Raw genomic sequence first — 20,356 nt, forward strand, 5'->3', positions numbered from 1 at the left:
GCGAAAAATATTACCTCAGCCGGGATTCGAACCTGGGAGCTCCCTCGATCCGTGACGGGCGTCTTAGCCAACTCGTCCACTGTGGCTGTGATAATATTACTCGGTTTTATTCCTTTCATGCCCTTTCCATTTCCGCGAGACCGATGCCACTGTGGTCTGGATCTCGAAAAAGGTGGCCAAAAATCGAAAAAATGAAATTCGTCATAATGAGTTTAGTAGCATAGAATCTTGTAGAGAGGGCCCTGCTGCATGTTATTCCAAAGGGGAAGTGAGATATCTTTTATACCTGAGGACCCTGAGGTTAGCTACGTTAGTTCAAAGTGACCGTTGTCGGAACACGTGAAAGTTACGCGTAGCGTCTCCGAAATATCACTTACGCACATTTCAAGTGCGTGTAACGTTTTTTTGACTCGAATGTCCTTTCTCGAGTCTCAATTCTGCTTGATGGAGGGTGTTAAAGAAGGTATGTAGAATATTTACGTGTATAACGTTTTCATTAATTTATACTCGCTTGTATTAGCAATCATGTCAAAGACCCGTCTACATAATTGTTTCTCTTTTAAAAATTTTTACCGTAAATCATCGAAAAAGTTATCTATCCACGGGGATCCACGAATTTGTTTTATTGAGCGTATAGGTTATGATGTTTTGTAACGAAATCTTGAAGGAAATTCTGCCCGTCACTGCCTCTGCGCCCGTTAGGCTCAACGCAGAGGTACACAGCAGGGATCCGAAACTACCTATCCTTAAAAGATGTAGAATAGTATACAGCTGCTTTTAATCGACAATTTTCATATATATATACCGGGTGTCTTATTTTAACGTATTATTGAATTTTCATCATTTTTGCAATTAATCATTCGAATAACGCTCCGCGAAAATATTGTGTATAAATAATTTTTCTTATTTTGTTATTAAATAAAGCTTATTCTTTGAGAGAGAAATCTGTTTCTATTTAATATTACATCGCATTATGTCTGTATTTTAGAATTGTGTATTGATAGAGTAATCTGCACTCGTCGAGAACTGTTCGAGATCATACGGAACGATTTGAAGTCGAACTTGGACACGCTACTTGAATGTTTGGAACAACATTTTGCTACAAAAGTAGAACGTTTTCAAATACATACCGAGGATAGAAGAACTTTGAAGTTTCTGTTGTCCAAAATTAAATGGAGATGGAAACTATCTCAAAGATCAACAAACCGCTTTCTTCGAAACAATGAAGAGTGGCTTTCTGCTTCCATGATTATTAACGTTAGTATTTCAGAATGTTTTAGTAATATTTGTAAGCGTCAACGGTCGAGCCGTTCGAAATGGTAAACATAAATATAATATTGGCGACCATAAGTAATAATAGAAAGATAAAAAAATCCTCACAATAATTCGATTATGTACTCCACAGAATGTTTGTACGACTGATGAAAAACCTGCGGATTCGAGTACGGCGACAATGAGTACAGCAAAATCAAAATCCACGGAATCGAAGAAGCGTAGTCGACCATGTACGGAGTTGGAGAAAGCAAGTGATCGAACCAAAAGAAGAATAGCCACTGACTTACGTAACGTACTAAGCACATCGGAATTATCGTCGGCTACTCAAATGAGCCTTCGTTCTTCTGGGGCCGCTAGTGCTGACTGCATCATCAAAGAAATCACTACAATGTCACCAACGCGAGCTGATAAATACAGAACAGCGTTAAAATTATCTGCAACTCCCCATATTATTAAAATGTCTGCCGATGATGCATTGTCCGATGTCGTTGAAGGAAAGTTATCAAAATATCAGTACATGCTTATTAGAAATTCAATGAAAAAACACAACGCTCTTATATATCCCGCTTACGAAAAAATTTTAGAAGCCAAAGTTCAATGTTACCCATCAAATATTCAGATAACTGAGACTCATGCGGAAGTCAGTGTACAAGCACTCTTAAATCACACATCTGAAAGAATTTTATATGTTCAAAATGACACTATAAAAGAATTATGTCCAGAAATGTTGAAAAATGTCAGGTTGATTTTAAAATGGGGATGCGATGGTTCTTCAGGGCACAGCGAGTACAAACAAAAGTTTACTGATGAAAGTAGTTTGGACGCTAATGTTTTTATTACTTCATTAGTTCCATTGCAACTGGTATCTACGGATAATCAATTTCAAAAGGAAGTAGTGATATGGAAAAATCCTGCGCCTTCGTCACCTCGTTTTTGTAGACCTATAAGGCTACAATTTTTACACGAGAATGTAGAGTCTATTTTAAATGAAAAGAAGTATATTGAAGATCAAATTGCGTCTCTTCTTCCTTTTGAAACTGTGTGGAACGGAAAAGAAATAATAATATATTACGAAATGCTTTTTACCATGATTGATAGCAAGGTCTGTAATTCTATAACGTCTACTACATCATCTATGCGCTGCTATTTGTGCGGAGCAACGTCACAACAGTTTAATAATCTTGATTTCGTAAAAAATAAGGTAATTGACGCTTCTAATTTACGTTACGGATTATCAACGTTACACGCTTGGATCTGTTGCTTTGAGTACTTGCTACACCTTGGATATAAACTTGAGAGTAAAAAATGGCAATTGCAATCAACGGAAGACAAAAATATTTGCGAGATTCGGAAAAGAATAATTCAGAAGGGGTTTAAGACGCAGCTAGGGCTTCTTGTTGATCGCCCAAAAGTAGGATACGGCAACTCCAACGACGGCAATACGGCTCGTCGTTTTTTTGAACAATCATCAGTGTCTGCTCAGATCCTGGGATTGGACGAAGATTTCATTCAGCGATTTCACGTTATCTTGCAGGTCATGTCATGTGGCTATAACGTGAACGTTGAAAAATTTCAGAAATATTGTCATGATACTGCGGAAATGTGCGTAGACAAGTTTCCTTGGCATTACATGTCTACGACAGTTCATAAAATTCTAATACATGGTGCTCAAATAATAGAATCAGCCGTATTGCCAATCGGTCAATTATCTGAAGATGCTCAGGAAGCCAGAAATAAGGATATCAAAGAATATCGTCAAGGGTTTTCCAGAAAACATTCACGCACAAATACAATGCAAGATGTGTTTCATTGGCTCCTGGTATCTTCGGATCCACATATTTCGAGCTTGAGAAAAATGGTTCCCAAAAAAAGTAAAAATTTTTCATCGGAGGCCCTGGAGCTTTTATTTTTCCCTGATGATGATGATGATGAGTCTGAAAATTTTCTAGAAATTTCTGATCAGCATGATACTGACTTTGATTTCAAACATGAGAATTATCCCGACAGTGATAGCGACTGATTAATTTTTTTAACTATACGTATTATTGCATAAGAACTGCTACTCTGACAATTTTTTTGAAATAAAAGTCAATCAAACCACATACACTGTTTTTAATTTCGCAATTGTAATTCCATCGCGATGGAAGGAATCAGGAAGAAGCCAAGCTGTTCGTCGAATAATTTACTTTTATTCTCTTAGTAAATGAATATACAAAGTTTACATTTAGTTTACTGGTTTATACGATGCATTGAATAATATTGATACGTTGTGACGATAATAATGTCGCTGTTAATAATCGCGCGTGTCATTCTTCCCTCTGCTTCATACTCGAGCACGATGTGTCGGAACTAAAAGCGTGCGCAAAGAATAACGCGGATTCGCACGGAACGTGTCGCGTATCGAACGTATCATCCCCCCTCAGCCTTCGCCCTTTCATTTTTCCCGATTTGCTGAGGCCACGTTCGAAGATACACGCGCAACCAAACGGAGTGGCGGTACGAAGCAGAACATGCAGGCGGGGAGAAATGAATGCGTTCTTCTCTTTTTCTTTTTCAAAAAAACAATCTAGGCCAGCACAAATCCCTCAGGAATCGGGGGAGAACGGGGGATTGCGCAAAGCCGAATTTACGCTTCGGACGAGCTGGGAAACGAACCGTAACGATGGAAAGGAAATCCCTCTCGATGAGGCTGCCGTCGATCGGCACCGATGCTCTGACGGGAAAACGGAGGTCGTCGAAAGGAAACCTTTGGCATCGTGCTCTCTGTGAATGATCCCCTCCCTTAGGGCGCGCGCAAAGCGGTAGCGTTAAATTCGAATAAATAGTGAGGCTAATCTAATCAGTCTTTATACAGTTATTCGTACACATTCGCTGTATATGTGTCCGTCTCGCTCGCGCTCTCACACACGCACACGCATATACTCACACTCTTGCGGTTCTCCTCGCTCGACGCGACTCTTAATTATTTACAAGTGTTTCGGAGGAGCCGTCGATATAATGACACATCGATTAGGCGCTCGCTCGCTCTCTTTCTCTCTCTCTCTTTCTCTCTCGCGGTTATACACACGTTCCTGGGACGCGGCTCTTTGGAGGGCTCTGACCGGCTCTTTCTTCGATGCTCCTGCTGAGGTGGAACCAAGGATTTCGTGATCAATGATTAAATAATAAGAAAAAAAAGGGGGATTTTGATCAGCCAATTTCTCTATCGGCCCTTGGTGTCATCTACTTCGTTACCTCGACCACGCGCACGACTCTCCAGTGTTACGTAAAATAGCAAAACTGTTTAGACGGGCTCCATGTGGTTTTTTAATTAAATTGCTTATCTCGTTCTTTGATTTTGTATCTTTTCTCCTGAATGAATGGAAGTCCGTGTAAAGTTGAGAGAATGTCGATTAAAAGCATTGAAACATGATTTACGAGTGAGAATACAAGGACCCGATTTTGCTGTCGATCAAATTGTAATCTATCTGCACAATATCGCATGTACGTTCGCTAACGGGTCGGGGTACGAGCGATTCAGGGCTGCGTGTCACACGGCAATAGAGATCCCGCGCTCCTTGCTGCCGAAACGCCTCCGGTGCGGAGCCTCCCTCGACTGCATTACGGTCACACCTACGTCTAGGTTCTAGCCGGATCTAAAACGAATTAGAGTACGGTCGCTGACGCTAGACGGTAAAAAAATATTTCTGCGAGAGGCAGCTTTCGGTATCTCGTCCGCCGCGTTTGTTTCTCGCGCACATCTACGTCGACTATTATCTGATTTCAATCGCACGCAAGTATAACGAAGCAGAATTATCGTCGAGAACGGGGCAGGCATCCTTGCAAAAGATCTACGGATAAGGGCGTGAAGGGTACGCACGTACGCGCGAGAAAATTTTGTGGACGCGAGTAAAATAATAGGGCGTGGATTCTTCTCTCTTTAAAGGAGACCGGAAGGAATGGAAATGGTACAAAAGTGATTTCGCGTCACTTCCTTCGTCGAATCTCTTTTCGTGAATTCAGAAACGCTTCTCTATTTTATTCCAGACAAGTGAATGCACATAAACGGAAAAATTTAATTTCAGAACGTACGTTTTTGTAACAGATTCTACACGCTGCACAGTAGAACGGAATTTAGAGCGCCGTGTGTCTTGATAGATGATTTAATCAAGATGCGTGCCTCATCGTTGACGATTAACTATTTTCTATGATGGTCGTCGCGATTACGCCGCAGCAATATCCGCCGTGCAATTATCAAAAGATAGGTTCTTTTTCTTCGTGCTACTACCGTTGCTGTGTGCATTTTTTAAAAATTGTATCGGTGGCGGTTGCAACGGCGCGATCAATAATGTATCGATTGTACATACACGAGCTAACGCTGTCGGAAATCTCCGTTGAATGCCTGATAAATTGCGAATGTTACTCGCAAGGGAGTTAATCCATTATCGTTCTTGAAAATATATAATGAATAAAGTACGCGACTTGATTTCTTTCGGGCAAACAATTTGTAAGAATTTATCTTATAAGAAATTAAAAACAATAATTGAAAAGAAATTAATGTCGCAATGTCAAGTACAACAACGTATTGATTCAACAAAAGGCCGTGTGTCCTTATAAATTTAAAGTTTGTATTTATATTCTTGAATGAATTAGAGCAAACGTTGCAACGAAGATTTCTCGATAGCGCACGCGCGCGTGCGCGCGAATGCGTGGAAGAAAGTGTAATGCCAGAGCATTTGCATTTGGGAAAAATACGTGATCCTAGCGTTAAGTACCTACTTCGAAACAGAATCAAGGGTAGCGTTGTTGGACTATACAGGACTACGAACAGGAGAGACAGAATAAACGTTTCGAAATTTAGATCCCAAGTTTCTTCCCTTTCTCCCTCTATGAAAATCCCTCCATCTTACTTCCTCGTCTTACTAGCGTATTGAAAATAGCCATTAAAAAATATGTTCGCGCTACATTGGGTACTATTAGAGCTCATTGATCATTAAGAAGTCTGGTCCAGCCCTTGATCGATGCTTCGTGCTATTGCTTGAGTATCCTCGTAAATGTCTTCGCGAAAATGCATGGTCCTTGCGAGATGATATGTACGATCGGCAATGACAAAGCGCTCGATAAGTCGTATAAAAGTGACGGACTTGCCGTTCGTGATCAATTGGTCGATCTCGTGTGCTTTGATAGGTGCTTTCCACAGCTTACAAGACAATATGTTATTCACGATTCACAAAGAATCGGAACCCAAAGTTTAAGTCTGTACTACAAACCGATCTATCTCGTGAATAGCTGCAGGCTCACGTGAATCACGGATATATTTGAATAAATGCCGCTAATTGTATTGTTGCAGGATGAAATGTCTCCTTGTTATAATACATCTAGTACCAAGATCAATCATTACAACCCATTAGATTTGCACTTGGATTACTCATCACATTTCCAGGCGTAATACCTTGGGTAAATGAAAAGCGCAAAATTTTCCAGAGTAAATCTCCCACGATTTCATGAGTTACTTAGTCACCTTTGCTCATATAACAACTCGTAACAGAAATATTCTATGAACAAGGCTGAGAGAACACCGCTACTTCTAATACTGGAAGATATTGAAAAATACAGATATCTGGTTTTTTCCTTTATATCGCATTGTCTCACTGAAAAGTATGAGTTCCGAACAATGCCGTGCAAGAACGCTCTCGCACTTTCCTTTTATTGTTGTAGTTATTATCTTTACGGAATGCGTAAAAATTTTTCCAACCGCAGTCACATGTCACACTGGTATACAATCATAATACTACTTGTTCATCATTGCGCCCGTATTTTCGTATCGGTGATTACAAAAATGTTTTTACGCTCATCACACGCACACAACTAAGTGCAATATTTCACTTCATTTTCATCTTCCTCGAGAAATGATACGTACAATTTTATAGAAAATTGATAATATATTATAAAACATTTGACGATGACAATAATAATAATAATAATAGATACGTAATTATACATTATAATAATAATAAATTTAAAAAGATTATATTAATTGACATAAATTGCAAATCATGGGATTTCTTTACTGATATTTTTCATTTTTATAAATTACACACTAAATTTAATTAATTTATAAATCTTAATTGAAGCGATGTGACTCCATTTGTCTGAACTCTCACGTTAGAATCTCAAATATTCCTTCTTATTGTTAGCCTGTCGCAATCTAACGGACAGCCAATTCATTGGCTTATACATGCAATTAAATTCGTTTCAATTCGAAAACAAATTTAATTACATTGTTGCGAAAAAAATTACAAATCAACGATATGCACTTGTCATCCACAGGATGTAACACGGTCTCTAATATTGGGCATATCGTCGGGCGGACGTGTACTGATTTGTAACATTGACTTCCGGAAGATTTGTCGAGAAGCATAGGAAGGAGGCGAAACGAACATTGCGTCACATTATGTGGCGATGTTTACTGCATTAAATTGCGAGAAAGACTTGAGGATGCATCTTTGCGAGACCGGTCTCTACCACGTCACGCGTCTCATAGAATGATATATAGTCGCGAAAGAACGCAACTTAGCGAGAACGTATGCTTTATATATATGTATATATATATGTATATGTACGCATGTACCGATAGCACATCCGCAAGTAAATGCCTAGGTACAAGTAAACGAGTACGATGATTACTTATATTGACGAAAGGACGAAATAACATGGCAGTCGACGAAAGGAAATGTAATCGAGATCGGTTATCTCTCACGATCGAGTGGCAGTAATCATTTCTTAACTCACTTGTCATAAATTGCGCTTGTCTTTCTCCTCTTACAGCGCGCCAACGATTTATTTGGATACATATATATATATATTGCATTAAATATAAATACGCTCGTTGTATTACTATAAATAACTGTAAGTTGATAGAAATCAGGTGGACAAACTTATTTTATATTTTTCTCTCCCAGAGAGAAGCAATATAAAATGAAATGTGCATACTTCATGCGGCTCCTCTAACTAAAGGTATTATATAAAGAATATTAGACTGTAACGGGGTGCTGAGCCATTCGCAAATAAATAAGTGGCATGTACTATTTTCGCGGTAAATCTTTAGCTCTTACTCGTGGGTTTTTAATTTTATGAATAATGAAACAGTTCCTTCCTTGTTCCTTTTCTGATTGTGTCTGCTTACATTACTTTCGATGGCACTGCTAATATCGCAAGTCTTACGATCGAAATGGCTGATTATGATATATCGTTATCAGGCCATAAGAAGATTTAACGTAACGGCATATTCGTAGTATACACCGGAAATCTTACCAAGGCCGAAAATCGTATGATTACAATCTGCGCTTGTATATTTTACAGTCATATAAAACCGCCCGCATATTTATCTCGCACATAATTTCTAATATTTAACACAGAGCTCATAGAAGATTCGACAAACAAACATTTATTCTTGACGATGAATTCGATAAATCTATAAAAGAAGAAACAAAAGAAAGAAAGACTCGAAGCAAACGAAGAACGAAGAAACGTATATCGCGCGTGATTTAAATATACATTCCAATGCGAGGGAATGCCTCTCTTCTATTCGCCCTATCGCATACGAGCGACTGCATCGCGGGAGTCGCGTATAAACAAACAATTGGCAATGTACAAATTACGTTTTTAACAAAATTTACAGTCATCGGTGGAAAGAAGATCTTGAATGTCAATAGAAAAGCCGTACGCTGTACGAATGGGCGACCCGAGTTTTTCCACATTTTCTTCTTTTCTTAACTGGCTATCCTTAATTCATTCTATACACGAACTTTATTTAAGACAACACAATAACTTTTTCCGTACCTAAAATGGGATAACTATGTTACTCTCACTCTCGCCTGCCGTTTCCTCTCGGCCATCAAACGTCGCAAGTCGCTCTTTTCCGCTCGCCGATTTTTCCACCCCCCCCCAACATTTCACGTCTCACAACAGAAGAACATGGAAAAGATGATTCTAGCTACAAGCACGCGTCGAGAGACGTTCGCGCAAACTCGAGAGAGAAGAGATCTATTATTACTTATACGTAGTTGTAATTGCAATCCGCCTTACTTTCCTTTAAATTGTAATCTATGTATACATTTTGCAATAATTTCTTATTGTTGCACGATTTAAAACTGTTTCGCATTAACCAGGATGAAGATTCCTTAACCGATTGTGAGTCGTTTCACCGTTTATATCACTATCCTTTTCAGATATCTCTTTTTATTGCTGCGAGATTAAAGATAAAATGGGACACGCGTCACAACGTACAGGATATGTATATAACGGAATTGATGTCTTTTAATTGTAATTATTTTAATCGCCCCCGTAAGCTATTTGTGGAATATATATTAATCATTTATACTCAACCTGCTTTTTTGTTTCTACGTCGATGCGCATTACTTATTCAAATGAATAGAATATTTTCCACGTACACGGAATTTATGCAATAAACACTACGTCAATATCATAGACGCGCTTACATAAATAACCGGGTAAGATCTGACCGACGCGTCGAGTGTCGAGGTCAGATTGTAAAAAAATAGAGGAAACCCGTATTTTAAGGAATGCCATGTGCTTATCGTACGTTAATAAACGGCAGAAATTGATATGTCGTTTCAACCTTAATTAGACTCCTTTTCCTTAAAATTTCGGCGTTTGAGCATGCGATATGAAATATGCAGAAAGCTTCCTTCCCTAATGGTCCATGTCGAGCATAATGCGGCACACTATTATAAATGCGTATTACAATTTCACGTCAGCCCTAGAGGTTTATCGATTCCAAAGCAAAATATTCGCAACTAGTCTCGAGTTCGCGCAAAAAGTCTCTCTCTCTCTCTCTCTTTCTCTCTCTCTCTCTGCCTATTACATTGCTATCACTCTCATTACTTCATCAGAATAAGCATTTGGGGAGATCATGATCGTGACATCGGTACGCTTGCCTGGAAACCGCGATCCCCTCCGATGTCACTTGTCATCACGAAAGTGTCATTACGAAAATACCTAAACGCGATTCGAATTACGATTACCAGTCCGCGGGCGTTTTAGTGCGGTAAACACGTGTCGGAGTCCCCGCTGCTGGCCATGGAGAAGTTGGCGGAGTCCCGGTCGCTCTGTCTGATCTGCGCGGTGGTCGTGAGCTTGTTGCCACCCTGCGGCATCTGCGGGAAGGTGTGGTGGCCTGGCAGGGCCCAGGACTGGGTGTGCAGCTGCACCGGTGGGAACCTCTTGACGAAAGGGTTGCCGGACGGGCCGACGGCGGTGGCGTGGAGCAGCCTGACGCCGTTGTGATGCGAGGGCAGCGTCGTGTGCGCCGGCACGGTGGTGTGGACCTGGGGCGGCACGAAAGTATGCCGCGGCACGGATCCGCAGCTGCCGGTGGAGCCGCCGCTCATGTTCGCCGCGGCCACGGTGTGCGAGGCGTGCGGCAGCGGCATCGTCGAGCAGTGAGGGTAGGTGACGATAGGCTGCGTGGGGTAGTGCGGCAGAGTCGCCGAGGAGGCTTGTATGCGGATGTCGTTGCTCTCGGTGAAGGAGGTCATCCTCATGTTGGTGGACCGGCCGAACGGCTCCTCGTTCGGATTCAGCGGGTCCGTCAGCTTCGTTCTCGAGAGCTTGCGGCGGATCACGACCGTCGCCTCGTTCGGGTTCTCCAGAATGACCGCCGGGCAGCCGGCGCCGATCTCGTTGCCGGTGGCATTGCTGTACGGCGGCACGTGGTTCACGTACTGCGGCGAGGAGAAGGACTGGCTGGTGCCGGGGCGACTGCTGGGCGGCGAGAAGGCCGTGCTCGCCGTCGGTGGCTGCGTGCCGCGCTGAAGGGAGCAGCTGCGCCACTGCTCGCGCGGCTCCTCGCGCGGCTCCCCGGTCAGGTCGTCCACGCTGGTGGCCCGACGCTGGGAGCTGCTGTGACTGGCGTTGCTGGTGTTGCTCGCGTTACTGTGCACGCCGCTCGACGTCTCGCTGTTGCTGCTGGTGTTGCTGTGGCCGGTCACCGAGCCGGCGCCGCCGCCGCCGCCGCTGCCCACCGCGTCCAGGGGCGGCGAGTTGGACGAGTCGGAGCGTGGCGTCAGCTCGTCGTGCGGCATCCCCGAGTCCGCGCGGCGCAGGCACCGCGGCGTCTGCCCGCCGTTCATCTGAAAAGTTCCGTCGCTGAGTTACGATTGCGCTTCTGCCAGCTACGGCTGCGAAAGCGACGGGAACGCGGACTGTCACAGGGAAGGACGATGCACAAAGACACGTTCAAGTTAACTACATGTAGTCTTCTTTAATCAACTGCGTCTCCCCGTCTTTCTGGCTACTCGGGATACAGGAATCGTGTAGAGTTGCGTGCCAAATCTTAAATACATCCAGGTAACAAGCTGATGGTCGTTACTTGTCATTTTCATGTCCAAGCGACGACAAGTAACGTCAGCTCGCTAGCTGGATTAGCCAAACGATGAGTGAGACTGTCGTTGCGTTATTCTACAAGAGCACTCTGGCTACGGTTTATCAGGAGAAGTACACTCAAAAAAAAAAAAAAAGATCGGCTGCTGTAGCCTAGAACTGGCTGCGTCAGCCAATTTAAATGGTCAAACATGGCATAGCATTTCAGTTGGTTGCAGCAGCCAATTTTTTAAGCTGTTATAAACTTGGCTGGAGTTAACACATGACTTTGCTGTTCCAACCAACTGCTTACTTTACAGCGGTTGTAAATTGGCTACTCCAACCAAACATTCCCGTACAATGGGCTATTAGTTGGTTGTTCTAGTCAACTGACTCCTGCACGGTGACCATCCTGTGCATATTGTTAGTACCGTCTTATCCTAAAGTGTAAACTATCTATACGGAAAAAATAGTTATAATATATGAGCATCTAAAAATATTGCTGTATACATTAGCCACTTTTGTTTCCTTCAATGAAAGAAGTGGCTAGCAATATTTTGAGGTATCCATATATTACAATTTTTTTCCGTGTTGATAGTTTGTGGACTTGAGTTGGCTAGCCCGGCCAACTGTCTTATCTAACCTACTTGGTAACGCTACCACAGCTAAGAAATTGCCTAATGCAGCCAATTACTAGCTTTAAAAGTTGGTTGTATTGGTCTATCTGAAATCATAGATTCACATTGCCATTTACAGCTTCAAAAATTAAATGGTTGCAGCAGAAAACTTTTACGCAGCCAATAAAAACTGACTATTGCAGTAATTCCTTTTTCTGAGTGTAGAAAAAGGCCTCGTTAACCGGCGTCGAATTGACTTTTAGTTGATTCATCTCAGTCGAGCCGAGTACAAGTTTCTCACCGTCGGTGCAACGACCGTCTCCTCGTCTACGTGGACCAGACAATGCGCAGTTAGGGTTGTTAGTACCTGGGCATTCGTAGTTAGTGGCGCCGTGACAATATCGGTGGTTGGCGCGGAGGTTGGAGTCGGGGGTGGCAGTGGAAGCGGCTCCTCCGCGGGATCGGGTAGAGGATCGGGGGTGAGAAGGGGCGAAGGGTCACCCTCCGACGGTTGTAGGTCGCGACTCGCACTCGCGTAATAAGTCACTTGATCGTCGTTCACGCACTCGAGCAACTGTCAAAAGGCGGCACCGTTAGTATTCTGGAGGTGGCGTTTTAGCTTCATGCGTAGCGAGTAGAATATTATTGTGGAATGTAAGAATAATCAATGGACGAGAGAAAATCATTTGTAATCCACATAAATAAACTGAAGCTGCGACACAAGATAGCCAGGCTTTACGTCTAATTGTTAAGCTGCGAACGACTCGCGATACATACATATATAATATATATATATGTATAGTTATAATTAGAAAAACACGTTTGTTATTTTACATACATTGGCACAGATTAATTTAAGACGCCTATGTTAATAAGAGACGTGTTAAAAGACGAAAATACAAAATAATGCAATTGCAGGTACATCAAAGTTATCTCCCTCTCTTATTTATTTCAGATTCGAATACTTTTGTTACATGTCTATCACTCATATAAGCTACTTCATAGAGTTATCACATACGCATTATTCTATAATAATTAATAATATTACAGTTATTAAATAAAAATATTAAAGTCATGCGCTTATTGCTCATTTATCCTAATAAGTTCCACATATATAATTATATTTATGTTACAACATTAGTCAATGGAAAGAGGCACACGTAGTTAATTGATGTTAGGTGAAGGTACAGAAATAATTTTGTGCATATCTTACATTCCTGAACTTAGGTATACCGTCCCTACGATTTACCGGCCATCTTTGCCACTGTCGGAAGTAAAGAAAAGCTCTAAGTTAAAAGTGGCGGCGGGTGCGACGAAAGCGTATTCGGTGCAGTCAAATAGACTATAATCAATTCTTGAAAAGAAGATCAACCGTTTCACCAAAATAAATCGTATGTACAGCAAAATAAATGTCGGACGTTCTCAAAATTAAAAGTATCGCGTTACGTTCCGCGCGGGGGAAAAGAAATCATTTCTTCTTTTCACGACAATTTATCGAAGTATACATATAGTTTACCTTGTTTTCTTCAGAGGTAGAATCGTCGGCGGGGTCCAGCGACGTGATTAACGGTAATTCGCGTAGCGTGGCGTAATCTCCGTCATCGTCAGGCCCGCCGTCAGCGACGCCTCGTCTGGCTTTTCCCTTATTACTGGAAGTCAAATGTGACAGTCAAAGGGGCGCCCTGTGTTTTCGTGCGTACAACGATTGCCGAAGAGATTCAAGAAGGATGGAGAAACAGTGACAGAGCGAGTGCTGCGGATAAAGTATATCAAGCGGAATAGATATGGGTATACATACAGAGATAGACGCGGAGGTGAAGTGTACGAGAAAATTCTTGAAAGCTTTATCCTCGAGAGCGCGTCTAAACGACGACAAGATACTATTTTCAGTAGCAAGAAGAAATATCCGAGATGTTTCAATTCAAGGCATTTGAACATTGATAACAATAACAGATGGCAGAAGCGGCAGGTGGGGGGATGCGAGAGCGCAACGTGAATCATATTTAAGGTGAACGTTGTGTACGTAGCAAATTGCAAGGATAAGGAGGCGGAATATCCTCAATAGGATTCAACAGAGTTCCAATGCATCGTGCTTTACCGGAAGACCAAGCTTGCCAATATACAAGTGCATATACAGGGTGTCCCGGGAAGAAAAGTCAATATTCTGGGAGGCGATAGTGTCGGACATTCTAAGCAAAAATGTTCATATAAATATATGTCCCGTTCCCCACTGTTTCCGAGATAGAGCTACTTGAATGTCTTGCGTATGTACTTTAATTCTGTACACTTCACCCTTCATTCAATCTCATAAACGTCTGCGGGAATTTACTCTTCTATTCTGCCCATCACTGTACACGTTGTTCTCCTCCGGGCGATATTTTTTCATCTTACGGAGATACGAAGGGGAGAAGAAGATAAGCGCTACCGCAATCTAATTGTACCACGTGAAAGACGTTTCGTATTTAATACTTGAAACGGGACGGTGGATAAAGTGCTGCTTGTATTACAAGTGTAACGTGGTGGCCGAGTGGTGCAAGCGCAGAAACAGATACACAAAGACACCAAGAGGAGGGAGGAGGGTAGTTACCGCGAGCCTGACGTACTAGGCAGGTCGTTAAAGGTGACCTTATGCTTGAGCTTCTTGTTCAGCCAACCCTTGTCGGACGTCGGTGCACCGCCGGCGTCGCTCGGGGACTGCGCAGGCGAGGGACGTAATTTCGGCCTAAGCCAGTAGATCTGCTCGTCACCGTCGGCCGTCGATTCGCCGTCGACCCCGTCGACGTTTCCGCCTGTAACGGGTGCGGAAAGGGATAAATCGCTTTCAGGCATTAACCGCGCGTACTTTCATCGATCAGAGCTTCAAGTCTGCCCCCCTCGCCCCCGTGGCTCATTCTATTTCATACCCGACGATTCGTATCCACTCCGTCTTTTCCGCTTTATGCGAAAGAGAGAGAGAGGAAAAAAAGAAGAAACGACTCGCCCTTAAGAAAAATGCTGTTACGCCGCACGGAGAGTATAATCGGATACAAAGCAACTCAATCTTTCAAAAATGTCATTTATCCAGTGGCGCGCCGAGAAAGGAGAGCTGACGTAGAGTGTGTCCGGTAAGAAACGGGAATCCGATTTGCCGGATTCCGGCGGGCGTTCTCCAGCCGGTGCACTTTCCATTACCTTGCGATCGGGCCTTCCTCTCCATCGCGGCCTTCTGTATCACGCTCATGATGGCCCTCTTCGGCGAGGTGTCGGCGATGGTGTAAGTCCGGCCGTTACCGACGACGAGCAGGGGCGCGTTGGTGCCGTCGTCGTCATCCCTCGCCGATAGCAGGTCGACGTCGGTCACGAGCTTGACCGACCTCGCAGACCGCACGGTCGCGCGGCCGATGGTGACGCGCAGCTTGAACGTCCAGCGTTGCTTGATGCTGAGGAATATCCAGAGGAGCAGCCAGAGGAGCAGGTGCAGGATCATGCCGACGATGCAGGCGAGGATGGCGCCGTCGAGGCTGCCGCGGTACACCACCGTGTAGTCGTAGAGCAGCGGCGCGCCGCAGATCAGGATCGCCAGGAAGACGACGAACGCGGCGCAATGCGGCAGGTAGACCCAGCCGTTGCCCTCGCGGCCGTCCTTCGACAGGATCACGCGGCGCTCGCGTTCCTGGTTCAAGAACGCCGTGAACCTGCACATCATAACATCGCTGTCTACAATCGAGGGAGAGAAAATGGGGAAAACGCGGACGAGCCATTTGTACAAGGAGACAATCTTTTCTTCAAATTTATCCTGAATTTATGTAATGGGACGACGTGGTATTGCGAAGAATTGTATGAGATTTTTTTTAATTTTACCATACATTTTACTAGTAATTGAACTTGGTATACATGTTAATTAATCATCTTATCGACTGTCCAGATTTATTAATTAAATTTAGTAGGATTTAAATTCCACTAAGGAACCTGAGGCAGTACACCATTTTCCATGCTGAGCCTCATAGAACTGAATATGGAATAAATTCATGTATCTCCAGGCTGGTGATTTCCGCGAACCATTATTCTTACTCTATCGACTTTTTCGGCAACAATCTGTCTACATTTAAGTGCGAGCTTCTCCATCGACTCACATAAAAAATTTTATAATGTAATTTTTATAACCTTATTTTAATCACAGATTCGTATATGTTAAGACTCCACAAATAATTTACTGTGTTAATTTACTGATTTACTATGTTGTTCTTTTTAAATTTTATTTTAATTCAACGAGATGATTCTGTTCTCTTTTTGTTTACTAAAGGGTTATCCCCGTCAATAAAGATTTATTTATTTATGTTGCTAGTAGAGTCTGTGGTAGAATTTAAAAAGACTCTCATAAAGTCTCGTCAAAATGATTCCATGATTCCATGATTTCCAAGGTAAATTCTCTCCGTGTACTTCTCGAAAATCTCGCTCTCTAAAAGTCAATCAACAGGTTACCACCGAAAACACCGAATAGTCACTGATTTGCAGCTATAAGTGGGAGAGACCGGGGCAAGTTGGCCACAGTAAGATAACGCATTGCTTATATTTTGACTATTTTTTTAAAAATTGCAGAATCAAGCAAGCGGGGAGTGCAAAACCATCTTCAACACATATGACGTAAGTTGCATTTTATTATGAACAACAGTTATGAAATAATGACGTTAAGTTGCATTCTTAACTATTTAAGTAGATTATCACAATCTCCTAAATTTCTTTATATTATTGATAAACGTAGAATAATTTTATGTTAATTGCTATCAGTTCGAAAATATATTTAGTTGACAACATTTTAATGAACTTTTTAGTGACATTGTTTACATCGTATTTTATGTACCATATATGATCCGAAAGAACTTTGGGGTGTGTTGACACAAACAGAGTGGGGTAAGTTGACACGTTAAATTCAAACTCGCCACGAGTCGTGGCGCACGTATTCTACCTATTTTAAGCTACGTACGTATAATGTAGTTCTATACATATATGGTACGTCTTTCAATTAGTTTCAGTGACTTGATATCTCGAATTATCCGTGACTTGATATCTCTAATAAAATTTACATCGGAAAGAAACAAGTTTCGATTTCAAGCTCGATTTTCAGTGATTATTGTATGTCTATGTGACAATATGTAACGCTGTAAATAACATTCAGTTGTATAAATGTTGCTTTTCTCGAATACTGAGGTGAATTATCCGATTTCGTACTGAATCTATTCCGTTACCCACTTACACATTTATAGTAGAAACGACATCTTCTATTTCTTTGTCTTAGTGCGGTTATTTTTCTATTAAAAAAATTAATTAAGTAAAGTTTAACTGTCGCAACTCCACCAACATATTATTTCTTTGAAAGATTCTTTTAAAGCCGGGAAAAAATACGCTACGGTGTGAGCGAGATTGTTAATTGTTATCCTTTGTTGGACGCTGCGGAAAGCCGAGAAAGGACGATTGGACTGTTTGAGGAAGCCATTGACTTTCATTCTGAATAATAACAGTATCGGGTAGCACGCTTACAAGTCTTACGCGTGCAAGTGCCGTTTCAAATTAGCGAATTAGCAAGTCAGATAAAATCCGGATAAATGGAAAATAAAAATTACGGAATCGTCGAATTCCGCTAGAGAAACACCGTTGCGTTTAACGAAGGAGAGTTACATTATTAGGAGCGTACAAACATAAACAAAAATAATTGTTCTCGCGTGTTTTAAAGCGGAGATGTCTCGCGAGAAAAATTAATGGACACACACGCCCGATCTAGCACGCTCGCACGATGATTCTCGCTTTAAATCTAAAGAGCAAACCCGTTTTGTTTTATACCCTTATCTGATAACGGCGGACGGGCCAGATAATTTTCTTCGCGAGGGAAAGTCCCGGCGAGTAATCTCAGCTGGAGTTTAATCGAGGTACGAGGGCCGAATAAGCTCGCTGCGCGCAACACGCTGAATATTTACCTGCCGTGAGCGTAGAAGTACATGACCATGCTGGAGCAGAGCACGAGGAAGGACGAGAGGGCGAAGAGCACGAGGGTTACAGGGGGATCTAGCAGAAAGTAAGAGTCCCCAAATATTGTCGATATTGTACTGGTTGTCGGCACGGTGCGATGCCGAAGTTGCGGCAAAACCTTCAAGGCACCTACCACCTGGACCTAAAAATACGTGGACACTTAATTATCGCTGTTATAAGATACACGGAGAAACAGAGATCTGAGGCTCTAAGCAACCACTGTTTGTGCACGGAGTGAATTTTCCTTCAAAATTTATCCCGAAAATCACGTAATCGTGGGACCACAAGGCATTTCGAAGGATTTTATGAGTGTTTTTACTAGTAAATTTGTATGGTAAAATTTAAAAAAGAACTCAATAGTCCTTCGAAACGCCATGCTGCCCCACGATCACACGATTTTCAGGATAAATTTTAAGAGACAATTCTCTCCGTGTAGAGATACATATTTGATGTATTGAAGGATTATACTTCTAAGTAACGTAACAAAAAGTAAGTTACAAAACTTGCGATCATTCAAATTTTTGGCAATTTTTCGTAATGGCTTAACATTTTCTTCTTCAATTTTCAAAGAGTTCCTCTTTCGACTTATAGGAAGGAAATTTCTGAGGTTTTTCTAGTAAAACAGGCGCCGCGTTTTATTACATTTATATATTCCTGAAGGATTTCCGACGTTTCTCAGATTCCTCAGCGTTTTATTAGCTTTTATTAAGTTTTCTTGTATCCGCAAGAGTGTCCCGACTGAGCGGATCGACTGAGACGTTACCGAAGTTTTCCGTGAGTTTTAACTGGCATCGAATACTTTGTGTTGCTTACCTTGTAAAGGACGGACATTCCAGCGTAAGCCAGCAGACTTTGCGCTGAATTTACGACCAGCTGCAGACTGAAAATCGTACCCAGTGCTTTGTTGCACGACCAGAAGACGGCGGGGTACCTCACCGAGTAGACGCCGAGTGCGGCGGCGTAATTTAGATATTCCAGAGTAATCGGGCCGTATGACTCGGCTGAAAAATGAAGCACGAGACGTGCAAATGATCCCCCGCTTTCAGCGAGCGCGCGTATTTCCGCGATATTTATTCCATTACGGTGTGGAGTCAATTTAACTACCCGGCGCAATTATTTCACGAGAGATTGCATGAGAAATGTGCTATTCTTTTTCAACTTGTCGCTTGGCTTCATGCAATTTTCATCGTCGCGATTTGCGATATAAAATAATATTTCTAAAATGATAACGATAACTTGTGACAATTTGTGAGAAGGAAACTTCTCTGTTCACTTAACGCGCTCGGTAATTATTTTCCTGTTACTCGTAATGCCCGGAGCCTCATTGATTTTTGCTCTAAAAATATACTTTGGATTGAAATATTTCTCTCATTCTGAGACGAAAGGTGGTTAACCCTTTTGTTTTCACTGTAGCCACACGACTACGTCTCAAATAGCACATATACTGCAGTTCATATATCTTCATATTTGTATGTAACTCTGTACTACTTTTTTTAAATATCCTTGCACATATTACATAACAAGTGGATGAGTAATAAAGCACTTTGATATTTTGAAAACGTCTAAGGACTTTTCCTTTATATTACTTTTGCTGCAAATGCTGTTAAGGGGATCCTAAAGCCGTCTGTTTTACCGACATTCTTCGTTAGAAGTTGAACGTTAGAATATTGTTAGAATATTGAAATATTTCTCTCACTCTATGACGAAAGGTGATTAACCCTTTTGTTCTCACTGTAGTTACACGACTACGTCTGAAATAGCACGTATACTGCAGTTGATATATTTTCATATTTGTATATAAATCTGTACATTTTGTAAGGGGATGCTGGAGTGATTCTGCACTTTTGCACCTTTCTAACCTAAAAACTGTCAGTTCACGGAAACATTTGTGTAATATACAAATTAAATGGCTTACGTGTACAGATCGAAAGCAGCTTGCTATTCCGGCCAAATGAAAGAACAATATGGCATCACTGAAACTAACAAGTTTGTAAGTCTAATAAAAAATAATAGTGAGCAACACACATACTACATGTACTGTATGTATATGTTGCTCACTATTATTTTTTATTAGACTTACAAACTTAGTTTCAGTGATG

At 41.9% G+C, this 20,356-nt stretch overlaps 3 protein-coding genes across 6 annotated transcripts; 1 reads left to right on the forward strand and 2 right to left on the reverse strand.

Annotated features, from left to right (window-relative positions):
- The first annotated feature begins 137 nt into the window (after window positions 1-137).
- On the forward strand, window positions 138-3,376 carry LOC105558538. Its single transcript, XM_012006280.1, has 3 exons — window positions 138-463; window positions 989-1,257; window positions 1,406-3,376. Exons 1-3 carry the CDS (start codon window positions 415-417, stop codon window positions 3,293-3,295), a joined length of 2,208 nt encoding a protein of 735 aa, XP_011861670.1. The 5' UTR covers window positions 138-414; the 3' UTR covers window positions 3,296-3,376.
- Window positions 3,377-4,892: 1,516 nt separating this feature from the next.
- On the reverse strand, window positions 4,893-19,165 carry LOC105558537 (protein tincar-like). 4 transcript variants are annotated; one of them, XM_012006279.1, is made up of 6 exons: window positions 19,071-19,165; window positions 18,206-18,399; window positions 15,426-15,928; window positions 14,858-15,043; window positions 13,771-13,903; window positions 4,893-4,910 (listed from the first exon to the last, which is right to left on the reverse strand). In XM_012006279.1, exons 1-5 carry the CDS (start codon window positions 19,086-19,088, stop codon window positions 13,818-13,820), a joined length of 987 nt encoding a protein of 328 aa, XP_011861669.1. In that variant the 5' UTR covers window positions 19,089-19,165; the 3' UTR covers window positions 4,893-4,910; window positions 13,771-13,817. The 4 variants fall into 4 exon arrangements, with proteins under 4 accessions (XP_011861669.1, XP_011861666.1, XP_011861668.1 ...); XM_012006276.1 differs by lacking the exon at window positions 4,893-4,910 and adding an exon at window positions 13,184-13,518 and having other exon boundaries at window positions 14,842-15,043; XM_012006278.1 differs by lacking the exon at window positions 4,893-4,910 and adding an exon at window positions 13,444-13,518.
- Window positions 8,047-13,243, reverse strand: LOC105558541. Its single transcript, XM_012006282.1, has 4 exons — window positions 13,229-13,243; window positions 12,526-12,828; window positions 12,285-12,361; window positions 8,047-11,424 (listed from the first exon to the last, which is right to left on the reverse strand). The coding sequence occupies exons 1-4, from the start codon at window positions 13,241-13,243 to the stop codon at window positions 10,317-10,319; spliced, it is 1,503 nt and encodes a 500-aa protein (XP_011861672.1). The 3' UTR covers window positions 8,047-10,316.
- Window positions 19,166-20,356: the final 1,191 nt, after the last annotated feature.

This window comes from Vollenhovia emeryi, unplaced genomic scaffold (genome assembly GCF_000949405.1).
Source record: "Vollenhovia emeryi isolate VEMERY1.0 unplaced genomic scaffold, V.emery_V1.0 DF939335.1, whole genome shotgun sequence".
Classification (NCBI taxonomy): Eukaryota; Metazoa; Arthropoda; class Insecta; order Hymenoptera; family Formicidae; genus Vollenhovia; species Vollenhovia emeryi.